At 37.6% G+C, this 12,434-nt stretch overlaps 1 protein-coding gene across 2 annotated transcripts in view; it reads right to left on the bottom strand.

Annotated features, from left to right (window-relative positions):
• GRAMD3 (GRAM domain containing 3) overlaps positions 1 to 9,263 on the bottom strand; it is a 123,497-nt gene extending 114,234 nt beyond the window's left edge. For both annotated transcript variants that reach the window (XM_010846312.1, XM_010846313.1), the window contains exon 1: positions 9,004 to 9,263. In XM_010846312.1, the coding sequence (XP_010844614.1) occupies positions 9,004 to 9,131 (128 nt within the window). In that variant the 5' untranslated portion in view covers positions 9,132 to 9,263. The remainder of the gene's footprint in view (positions 1 to 9,003) is intronic.
• Positions 9,264 to 12,434: the final 3,171 nt, after the last annotated feature.

The following is a 12,434-nucleotide window of genomic DNA, read 5'->3' as shown; positions in this document are numbered from 1 at the left end:
GGGAGTGTATCAGGAGTTTGTGGATCGAAGGCTTATACTACTTTAGGGTCTTCTTTAAGAGAAATTAGGAAAAAAAATTAGGCATGAAAGGGAATATATATTTAGAAAGAGAAAAGAAGTCAAGTTATTAGTTTAGAAATAGCTGACAAACTCCATCAATATCTCCAAATCCAAAAAACTAATGTAACACTCTTATAAATTAACTGCCTGACATATTCTATGCTGTTTTATTCTTAACTGGTACTTGTTGATCCTTTCATATGACACAAGTTTTGTAATTTTCAATTAGAGATAATACAGTCTTTTCTCTAGAAAAAGTTTGAAATTGAAAGTGTTAGTCACTCAGTCATGTCCAACTCTTTGCAACCCCATGGACTGTAGCCTGCCAGGCTCCTCCATCCGTAGGATTTTTTTCAAGCAAGAATTCTGGAGTGGGTTGCCATTTCCTTCTCCAGGGGATCTTCCTGACCCAGGGATTGAACCTGAGACTCCCACATTGCCAGCAGACTCTTTACCATCTGAGCCACCGGGGAAGCCATGAGTTTTATCAATAGGTTAGACATTTTCAGACAGTTTCAAACCTGTTCTTGATAATGTCATGCTAAGCGGAGAAGGTGATGGTACCCCACTCCAGTACTCTTGCCTGGAAAATCCCATGGGTGGAGGAGCCTGGTAGGCTGCAGTCCATGGGGTCGTGAAGAGTCGGACATGACTGAGTGACTTCACTTTGACTTTGCACTTTCATGCATTGGGGAAGGAAATGGCAACCCACTCCAGGGTTCTTGCCTGGAAAATCCCAGGGACGGGGAGCCTGGTAGGCTGCAGTCTATGGGGTCGCACAGAGTCGGACGCGACTGAAGCGACTTAGCAGCAGCAGCAGCAGCAAGATGTACTATGTGATACACAGACACAATGGCTGCTTTTAGTATTACCTTGGGTTTGTGCTCCATAAAGAATTCTGACAAATTGTGCAATGAGCATAAATAAAATTCGGTATACTTATATCAGCTGCATTATGAAGCATCAAGTCATAACAGGAGAGAGAATTTCTGGTTTGACTTGGTGTTAGTGAGAACAGAACCCAGAAGTTACAATTTACATGTGTGATGATGGGAAGACCTTGCCGGAGACAACCTTTGGCTCTGTACATTTCCAACTTAATTTCTCTTCTATTACCTACGTGCTTCTGATGCATGGCACTTGTAGGACATGTTTATATGATGGAATCATCTTGGGTCCTGCACCTTTTCCCCCTCTAACATTTATTTATTTATTTGGCCATTACAGGTTTTAGTTTCAGCATGCGGGATCTTCACTGTGGCATGTGAACTCTTAGTTGTGGCATGTGGGATCTAGTTCCCTGACAAGGATTCAAGCCTGGGCTCCCTGCATTGGGAGCACAGAGTTTTAGCCACTGGACCACCAGCGTAGTCCCTGTTCCTGCACTTCTGTGTCACCAAGCAAGGTGAATTTGCTTAGTGGAGTATTCCTGGAAGCCAGGAGGACTAGTGATAAACATAGAAATGATGGCAAATCCCATAAATATATTCCACTTATCTTGAATTAAATGTATCTCCAAACAACTTCCCCTTAGTTCACAGTGCCAAAAATGCCCTTGGCTACCTGACTGGAGGGGACATGTAACAGAGAGAAAATTGGAGTGAAGAGAAGGCAATTATAATTGTAGTTAAAATATTATCTGAAAAGTTTATTAAAATGTACAACTACATGAATATCTTGCTAGGGACATTCCCAGGGCCTTGGAAGGGCCCAAATAAGTGAAGGTAGAAGATTAAGCTTCTTTTCTTTTTATATAACCATAATAAATACTTCCCTTTTGACAATACACTCTGATACATAGTTAATATGGGATAATAAGAAAAGGCTTCTAGTTTTGAGGGCAGAAGTAAGGGGGCAAGGGAAGAGCTTTGATGTTATACTAAACCTTTCAGGAGGTGCATCTGGAAAGGTGAATGGGAATTTTCAGACTTACTCCATTTACAAAAGCCTGGTAATAGGCTTGAGCATGCGTATTGTGAGAATCATTAGACAGTAGGGAAGTGTCTGGCACAGTTTGGGAAGGAGACTGTAGGTCCCTCCTCTTCTGGCAATGTTAGTGCTGGGGAGTTCTCTTTTCTTCTTGAAAAATTCTAACTCTTCCATCAAAGAGGCCTCTTCCTCTGTATGTCACCTCCTCATTCTAACTTCTACTACATCATTGTACCCCAAGGCCCAGCAGAGTTCACTGATCCTGCCATCTTGCCCTCACCTGCTCACCTGACCCCACCTCACCTCACTCCATTCACTGAAATACTTGCCTCGTACTCAGGACACTATTATCTTTCCCCTTAACATAGTCCTGCTTTCTTTGATTGCTAGCCTTCACCCCTGTTCCTGCAGAAGGAAGCCCATTTCCTAAAAATCAACCTCCCTTTAGCTTCTAAATATCACTCTTAACTCTTCAACTCCTGTGAACAGGAGCTGAGGCCATGGGGCTTACCTAGTAAAAATGGATCAAGGTATAGTATCTATTGTGTTCCTGTTCTTCAAGTACCAAATAGTCTTCTATCCTTTCCCTAATTGCAGAAATGGGACTGGCTAAGAAAAAGCAAGGCTCTTGGGAGGGGAGAGTGGAAAGGAAGAAGGGTCAACATCTCCTCTACCACTCATTGATGACAGCTGATGAGCAGAGGAGTGGAAGCAGAGTCGTTGGAGCCACTACGAGGGGGCACAGTGAAAGTGACTCAAGGCTGTTTTGAACCTACCAAGTTCATCGTCCACTGCAGCCTGGAGTGGTTCCCCAAACCATAGCCCAGCACTGGGTCCATCCTAGTTTCACATTCCAGCTCGGAACTGCCCCATGTTTGCCCTCTTTTGTTGTCATCCTGGCCCTTGTTTATGCCCCCAAAGCCCATGGCGCTCCTTTTAACACATTAGCTTCACTGGGCAACTTTCATCTTTGTCTAAAATGGAAATAGACTGACAATCTAAAATGAAATATTTTGGAGAAAAACATTTTTTAAAAGCAATAGACCTAATGGCTAATTTGTATAGTAAATCTCCAAAAACTAATTTAAAAATACCTGATTTTTATTTGCTGAATGACTAGTTTATTGAACTGTTAATTCATCCGAGCCTTTTCCAGTCTATTTATGAAGATTAAAGCAATTTGTGTTTTTCAAGACCTTCCAGTGTTCTGTGTTTTGGGAAATGATGACTTCTCATGAACTTCAGATGAAGTGCTATATGCTTTATGAGTGCCAGAGATTTTCAAATGAGGATTATCTTAGTGGAGGCCGGAAAAGCACTCAATAGTTTCAACAACCTTTTAAAAAACCTCAACAAGAGGTTTTTCTTTAACCTCAGAAAAGTTGATAAAATCTGAAATAAAAGCATTCCCTTTTAAATTAGGAACAAAATGAAAAAGCCTGGAATTACTATTTATATTCAACATTATATGGAGTTTCTTATTGTATAATTAAATAAAAAAGATTTAAAAGGACTAAAGTTCAGAAAGGTAAAAAAATTTTTTAAATTTCAAATAATATTATTGTCTACAAAAAACACAGTCTACAGATTATTAACATTAATAAGATTTAGCAAGAATGTGGAACATAAGATCCATTTAGAAATTCAATTATATTTCTGTACAACATCAACAAAATAAAATGCAATTAAAATTTCCAAAAACAACAAAGGTGTAAAGTACCTAGGAATAAGTCTAACAAATGATGTGCAAGACTTCTGTGAAGAATTCTGTAAAACTTTATCAAAGGATATTAAAGATGTAATAAATGGAGGCCCCATCATGTATATGAGTAGATATATTGAACACCATAAAATGTCACATTTTCTCAAATTGAGCAATAGATTTTCTGCAATTTCAACTTTTAAAATAAATCTTTACTTGACAAGCCACATTCTAAAATTTAAATGGAAGAGCAAAGGGTCAAAAGTAGCAAATCACTTCTGAAGTAGGTAAGAAGTCTTGTCTTATCAGATAAAAAACTTTCCTTGTAAGTGACAGTAATGAAGACAGCAACGTGTGATCGAGCTGCATTGCAGATTAATGGGGAAGGAAAGACTGTTTGATAAATAAGGTGGGAGGATTCATTATCCATATAAATGATTAGATGATTCCTTAATTCACAGCAGTAACAAAAATAATTCCAAATACATGCGCTGTACTGTGCTTAGTGGCTTAGTCATGTCCAACTCTTTGTGACCCCCTGGACTGTGGCCTGCCAGGCTCCTCTGTCCATAGAATTCTCCAGGCAGGAATACTGGAGTGGATTGCCATGCTCTGCTCCAGGGGATCTTCCTAACCCAGGGATCAAACCCAGGTCTCCTGCCTTGCAGATGGATTCTTTATGGTCTAAGCCACCAGGGAAGAATTCATTATCCCTCTAAATGATTAGATGATGCCTTAATTCACACCAGAAACAAAAATATATTCCAAATACATAAAGGATCCTAGTTTGAAAGAAAACATATTTTTAGAGGAAAATACACAAGCACATTCTTATAACCTCAGAGTGGAAGGAGTTCTTAAATTACAGAAAGTGCAAATTATTAAGAAAATGAGATATTGCCTTACAACCAGTCAGAATAGCTATTATCAAAAAGACAACAAATAACCAGCATTGGTGAGGCTATGGAAAAAAGGGAAACTTCATGCACTGTTGGTGGGAATGTAAATTGGTACAGCCACTATGAAAAACTGTATGGAGGTACTTCACAAACTTAAAAATAGAACTATCATACAATTCAGTATTTTTACTCCTGGGTATTAATACAAAGAAAATAAAAACACTAATTCAAATAGATGTATGCACTTCAGTGTTCATAGCAGTATTATTTATAAAAGTCAAGATATGGAAGCAACCTAAGTGTCCATCAACAGAAGAATGGATAAATGTTTGGTATATATATACAACAGAATATTACTCATATACTATAAAAAGATTGAAATTTTGTCATCAACAGGAATGGACCTGCAGGACATTACATTTAGTGAAATAAGTCAAATAAGTCAGAGAAAGACAATGTATGATTTCACTTATATGTGAAGTCTAAGAAAAATATAACAAAACAGTAATAGACTCACAGATACAGAGAACAAACCAGTGATTACCAGAGAGGAGAGTGGTAGGGTCAGGGACAAAATAGGTCAAGGTGATTAAAAGGTACAAGCTACTAGGTATAAAATAAATAATTGACAAGGATGTAATGTTTAGCACAGGGAATATAGTCAATATTTTATAGTAACTTTGTATGGAGTACAGTCTATAAAAGTATTGAATTACCATGTTGTACACCTGAAATGTTGTAAGTCAACTATACTTCAATAAAAAAATAAAATAAGCAAAGTAATAAGTTAAAAATAAGAGCTCAGACATAATAGGCAACTTGAACAGACAAGTCATATGCTGGAATAAAACATTTGCAACATACAAAGCTAACAAAAGATCAGTATTGGGAGTATTTCAAAAGCTATCTAAAAATAAGGAAAAATTAGTAATCTCTCTCCATTTCTGCTTCCCCAAAGGGTCATAAATTCATAAACAGTAATTTAAAAGACGAGGAAATGAAAATGACCAATAAACATACTGAAAAGATGCTTCTCTTGTCTTAATAAGAGACATGCACATTAAAACCGTTTATTTTGAAATGCCATTTCACACCCTCCAGATTAGAAAAAAATGAAAATTTAGATAATGGCAATGTTGATGAAGCAGAATAACTGCTGGTGGTAGCATCAATGACACAGTACTTTGAAATGGAATTTGACTTAATGAGTAAAGTTAATCATGTCCATAAAATGCCCCACTGTTCCTCTCCTAGGTAGGAACCTTGGAGACACTCTTGCACAACACGACGGACACCTGGGCAAGATGGAGCATTGCTTGAATGAGCAACAAACAGGAAATATCCAGAGAAGGGCAAAAAGGAACATCACATCATGATACTCCCCTAAATCTTCTAGTGGTGTCCCACATCAATTAGAGTAGAATTTTAAACTCCTTATCCTCTGCTTGTCTATCTGATTTCATCAGGTGCCCATTGTGGTTCCTCAGGACACATGTCTTCTCCACTTCAGAGCAACTTGCTCCTTTCCAGTAATTTTGTGCTTGGCTTTTTCATCCTCAAAGTCAGCCTAAATATCACTCAGAGAGTCCTTGACTAGCCACTTCATCTAAAGTAGTTTTTCCCATCTTATTCTCCATCTCTGCCTTGTAATTGTTTCCTATAATAATACATTAATATTTAAATTATGCATGTATATATGCATTAATTCATAGTGTTTTTTTTTTTTTTTGCCTATGTTCAATGTTAAACTCATAACTTTCATGAGGACAGGGACTAGGTCTATCTTGCTTTTGATTGGACTTGCTATGTCTTCCACATAGCCTGGCATATAATACTTAGTCAATAAATCTTTGTTGAACTGAATAATTGAAAGAAAAAACTGCATAAATTCTATGTGTCTGTTTGAGTAGTTTGTTGATCTGAGGGTACATTTGATTAGCTTTAGTTCACGGGAAAGATAATGGGATAATACAACAGCCACATAAATTCCCAACATTTATTTAGAAGGTAAAGGAAAGTGTTTATCTTTTTTGATTCTTTTTTAAATTGAAGTATAGTTAATCTTCAAGGTTGTGTCAGTTTCAGGTGTACAGCAAAGTGATTCTGTTATATGTATACGTATATTTTTTTCAGATTCTTTTTCCTTATAGGTTACTACAAGATTTTGAGTATAGATCCCTGTGCTCTACAGTAGGTCCTTGTTGGTTTCTATCTGATTTTTGACCTCAAATAATTAACCAACACATGACTGAGTGCTTCAAAAAATTATTTTAAAAGATTTTATACACAATATGTTAAGTAGATCTTTCAACTAGACTAAAATTCTAGAGCCAAAATATTCGGAGGTATGAATAATGTTTTAAGATAGGTTCCAATACACATAAAAAAACCCTTACATATACTAATATATAGATTTAATTTTGAATATTCAAAGATGCAGGTAAAATAGGCCTGGGCTCTTTTAAAAATGTCTTAAATATGGATTGATTTAGATTTTTATTTTATTAGTATTCCATTTATCTATATTTATTTAAGTCATATGTATTATATTTACTTAAATTATATTTTGCATATTTTATACATTTTAATAGTTTTATACATTTAATTTAATTTTTCCTGTTTAGATCTTGAGCTACAAGAAGAGTTTGCACTACAGTCAATGTAAAAGAAGGATTGGGTAGGCAAAGTAATTAAAGAAACAAATTTCAGGAAAATATGGAAATAATCCAAGAGTTTTACATTTTCAATTAGAATTGTACTCTTACTCAAACAATTATAATGCAAGTAAGGTAGATTTATATTATTGATGGATAAAAAAATTAAACTAAATAGATGTATTGAGAAACATTTTATGTAAATTCAGGCTCTTGATGTCAAAAACTTTTAAAAAATGAATTTGTCTTCCTAAACTGACAGTCTAATATGTGAATGCTATTAGTGGGATTTCTTTATTTTCTATTTAATTTTTAAAAGCTATAATTTTGAGTACTTTTTTGCATAAATGATTTAAAATGATTAAAAAATAAATCAGACGATTGACTTTCTGGATACGGTGCTATGCAAAAGTGAAGTTCAGATGTGGAGGTTCCTCTTCTACCTTGACTTGATTACTTTACATGGAAGTTACATTAACATTTACATTAGATGGAAAGTAAATTTTAGGTGATTAGCATGCTGTAATGTATATAGAAGTAGAAATAAAATGTTATAAACATGAAACATAATATTATAGACCAACATCACCTCCATTAAAAAATTTACACCAAGGTTGGATGAGTTATAATCTGTAAAAATTTGATTGCATTGTATATCTGAAACTAACATAGTTTTGTAAATCAACTAAACCTCAATTTTAAAAAAGTTGGATGAAAAACTTTTTCTTGTAATGGATTTTTGGTTTCCCCATTGTATAAGTTGCTGGAGAATTATTCTGAGACAAATGAATGAAGAGTAGATAAATGAATTTTCATTAAAAATATAAATTATCAGAGTGGTGTTCATGTAGGTATTAACAATTATAGCTAAAAAAGATATGTTCTGAATCTAGTCAAAGCTGCTATAAATCGTTTTACAGTAAGTAGCAGGACCAGACCACAGCCAGTATTATTTTAACATTTAATTTAGAAAGCTCCAAAGAAGGAAACTGTTTTGATATTTTAATAATTACTGTTCTGATACTTGGGTTTCCTGGTGGCTTAGATGGTAAAGAAGCTGCCTGCAATGCAGGAGACCTGGGTTTGATCCCTGGGTTGGATCCCCTGGAGGGGGGCATAGCAACCCACTCCAGTATTCTTGCCTGGAGAATCCCCATGGACAGAGGAGCCTGGCAGGTTACAGTCCATGGGATCACACAGAGTTGGAAACAACTGAATGACTAAGCACACAGCATATTCTGATACTTATACCATAATTTTGACAGCAAAGGGAGGTTTTTGGTTTAACTGTTTGATTCAATGGACATGAACTTGGGCAACCTCTGGGAGATGGTGAGGGACAGGGAAGCTGGAGTGCTACATTCCACGGGGTCTCAAAGCATTGGACATGACTTGGCGACCAAACAACAACCACCACACCACCAACAACAACAATTTGGTTTCGCTTACTATGAACCTGAGAGTGGGTCAGGAATCAAGTAACCGCATAGCTGGCGAGTTTTCCGGTACGTATTAAATAGTGCTAACAAGTCAACAACGATTATTATCCCTTCATGGTGATAAGAGTTCTATTTGCTCAACAAATCACATCCTTTGCTAGGTACTCCCTTAAAATCTACCAGCCCAGAGGCCTGGGCTGTGCCCTCTCTTTCTCTTTGGCAGAATCCTCCCTTTGGGGATGAGGAAGGAGCTCTCCAAGCAGTATCTGTTGGGTGGCCGAAGCCATGGGGTCGGAGGCAGGCAGAGAGGATGTACCCACCTGAGAAACACTGAGCCGGGGCTGTCAGGAATGCTGTTCTGGGCCTCTGCACCGGACTTGCCTGGGCTGCCTGGAATCTCAGACCGGAACATTGTATCATTGCCTGATGAGAGCCTTTTCTTCACCATTGTACACTTGTCAATCGCCAACTCAAGAAGTAAACTCAAGGACTCATTTTTGAAGCTCCCCAATAATGTGAAAATCTCTGAGTTTCAGCCTTGTTCGGTTTCTGCATTGCAGGAAGCTCTTTCTTCACATGACTCCTAATCTAGCTGAGGTGATTTTTTTTTTTTTTGAAGCCAGTTAATGAGTAACATGTAAGTATAACATGGAGTGGTTTTCATCCTACCCACATTTGCTCTGAAGGAGAAATAAACATGTTTGGCAGACTCAGCTTTCAGTTTACTAATAGGAACACCATATGACTCTGGATTTAGGCAGAAACGTCTATGGAAACTCAAAGACTTAAAAGAACGAGATGCAGAGACAGGCAGTAACGAAACATTAAAAGCAGAAATGTTTTCTTTAACCTCCCGAGTCTGATCAAAAGGGCAGGGAATGCGCTTGACACCTTTACACGTATAGGAAATAACTAGCCCATGTTTGGTAAGACACAAGGAGGCTGTGTGCTGTGGTGCTGAGTCTCTGGGACCTGGAGAGCTCTAGAGTTCTTATGGAAGTGATACGTTCAAAGTTAGGGGAGCTTCAACATTCAGGCTATGTATTTTGCTGTTATAGAAAACTGTACTTGGTATCAAAATGGTGATGACAATAAAGACAAACAAACAAAAAAACACTAGGAGTTAAGGGCTGAGACTCCATTCATTGCATGCTGGCTGTCTAACCACAGGCGATCCCAACCCTGCCAAGGATATCAACAATGTGTCTCTCACAAGATTAGAAGGAAATCATATTGGAGAATATTCTACATATTATCATTATTGTCATTTATAACCCTACTAAAAGTCTGGAAGTGAAAGTGTTAGTTGCTCAGTCCTGTCCGATTCTTTGTAACCCAGTGGACTGTACCCTGCCAGGCTCCTCTGTCCATGGGATTCACTAGGCAAGAATACTGGAATGGGTTGCCAACCTCTTCTCTAGGGGATCTTCCTGATCAGGGATCAAACCTAGTTTTCCTGCATTGCAGGCAGATTCTTTACCGCCTGAGCCAGCAGGGAAACCCACTAATAGCAGGAGGGAAAATTAATTTACTGTGTGATGATCTTCAGATCGTCAATCACTTAATGTTTCCTCACAAGAAAAACATCAGGTTTTCACCAGTGTTACTAGTGGCAGGGAAGGATTTAGTTCAAAGGAGCTATATTCTCTCTCTTCTGTTCCCCTTGTGATTAGTCAGTGACATTGGAGAATGACTGCCTTAAGTGAAGTGCGCAGATTCCGATAGTGGAAGAGAGCAAAGTTTCCTGGGAAATCAAACCTTTAGCCTTGCTTTTGTTAGCACTTTGCTCTAACCAGCTGATAACCGGTCAGGGGTAGGTTTTTGCATCTCTGTGTGCAGTACTGACTCTAAGCATACTTTTGAAATTATTAGACAAAGTGTATATTTCAGTAGGATTTTACTGGTGCCTACCAAAATGACCAGTTTATCCCAGTTTGTCCAGAATATCCTTAATTTTTAGCATTAAATGCCCCACATCCCAGGAACCTCTTGGGGTTGGGCAAACCAAAGCAGGTGGTCACCCTGGCTCCAAGTGTTGAATTGTTACAATTCTGACAGTGCATTGCACCCAGCTTCCCTCCTAATTTTTTTTTAATAGTGCAGTATACATATTTCTCTTTTTCCCTTTATGTTTCCCCTTATGTACCCCTTTTGTGTTGCAGTTATGTTAGAAAGATGTTAGGTAAGGTAATTTATACTAAAGTGGATGGATTAATCAAACCAATCATGACCTAGTGATTATTGTATGAAGTCAGACAGAGGAAGACAAATATGATGCCACTTATACGTGGAATCTAAAAAATGATACAAATGAATTTATTTGCAAAACAGAAATAGACTCACAGACATAGAAAACAAACTGATGGTTACCAAAGGGGACATGTGGGGGAGGGATAAATTTAGAGTTTGGGATTAACAAATACACACTACTATATGTAAAATAAACAGCCAGGACCTATTGTCTAGTACAGGGAACTATATTCAGCATTTCACAATAACCTGTAATAGAAGAATCTATTGATAAAATCTGAATCACTTTGCTGTGCAGCTGAAACTAAGGCAACATTGTAAACCAACTATACTTCAATAAAAAAAAAAATCCATTACCAAACTTCTATCCTAGCAGCAACCTATAAGGTAGTTTCTGCTCCTTATAAATAAAAAAGTCTCATCAGTACAGATACTACAACTAATTAAACATAATGTTACTGTTTCCCAGGCTGGTTTGGATTTTAACTGGGGGCAATGCTTAACTCAGGACAAAATGTCTCAAAAGGAAGAAGTCCTAGGGTCAGCAGTCAGTCTTTGGACATATTTTTAAATAGAGAAGATTTCTTAATATTCACTCAATCAACAATATTTTATCAGCAAGTTTCCATGCTAGCTGCAGTGAGTGATAAAAAAATATTTAAAGAAATGGGTCCTTGCTCCAATACGTAGCTAGGAAGAGAAAATATACGTAACTGAAAAGTTAACTAACCAATGAAAGAGGGAGGAAAGCAGTAAATCATAATGCTTTGGAAGCAGAAGGGAATGCGTGGATTCACTACTGCCATCACCTGGTGTTAAGGTTGTTTCATAGAGGCAGCAATGACTAGCCTACGGGAGGCAGCCCCGAAGTAGTGGAAACAGTACTGACTGAGCTCTTACGTAAGATATTGAGTTCATTCCTTATTATAAGAAACTGTGCCAGAGATTTGCTGAAATTCTAGAGCATGGGTCACAAACTCAAATGCCTTCAAGACCCAGAAGATAAGTAAAACCATGACGGGGAGAGGGGCCGTAGAAGTCTGTAGAAAGTGGCAGAAAAGTGGAGCGCTCATGCCCTCCCTAGAACTTGTCAGTGTGAAACCACAGATGCTGGTGGGAGGGGGCAACCTACACTTGTCTGAAGGCAGGATTCAGTCATGGCTTTTCCACTGAATTCCACTTCCTGATATGAGCTATCTATGGTCAGTCTTAAAAATGTTGCTAGTAGAGTTTGAGCAGGATAGGTGTTAGCTCTTCTCTAAATTTTTGGTAGAATTCAGCTGTGAAGCCGTCTGGACCTGGGCTTTTGTTTGCTGGAAGATTTTTGATTACAGTTTCACTTTCCGTGCTTGTGATGGGTCTGTTAAGGTTTTCTATTTCTTCCTGGTCGAGTTTTGGAAAGTTGTACTTTTCTAAGAATTTGTCCATTTCTTCCTCGTTGTCCATTTTATTGGCATATAATTGTTGATAATAGTCTCTTATGATCCTTTGTATTTCTGCT

This window comes from Bison bison, unplaced genomic scaffold (genome assembly GCF_000754665.1).
Source record: "Bison bison bison isolate TAMUID 2011002044 unplaced genomic scaffold, Bison_UMD1.0 scf7180017864235, whole genome shotgun sequence".
NCBI lineage: Eukaryota > Metazoa > Chordata > Mammalia > Artiodactyla > Bovidae > Bison > Bison bison.
The sequence above is the reverse complement of the archived record's forward strand: the minus strand, read 5'-3'. Positions and strand labels throughout refer to the sequence as shown.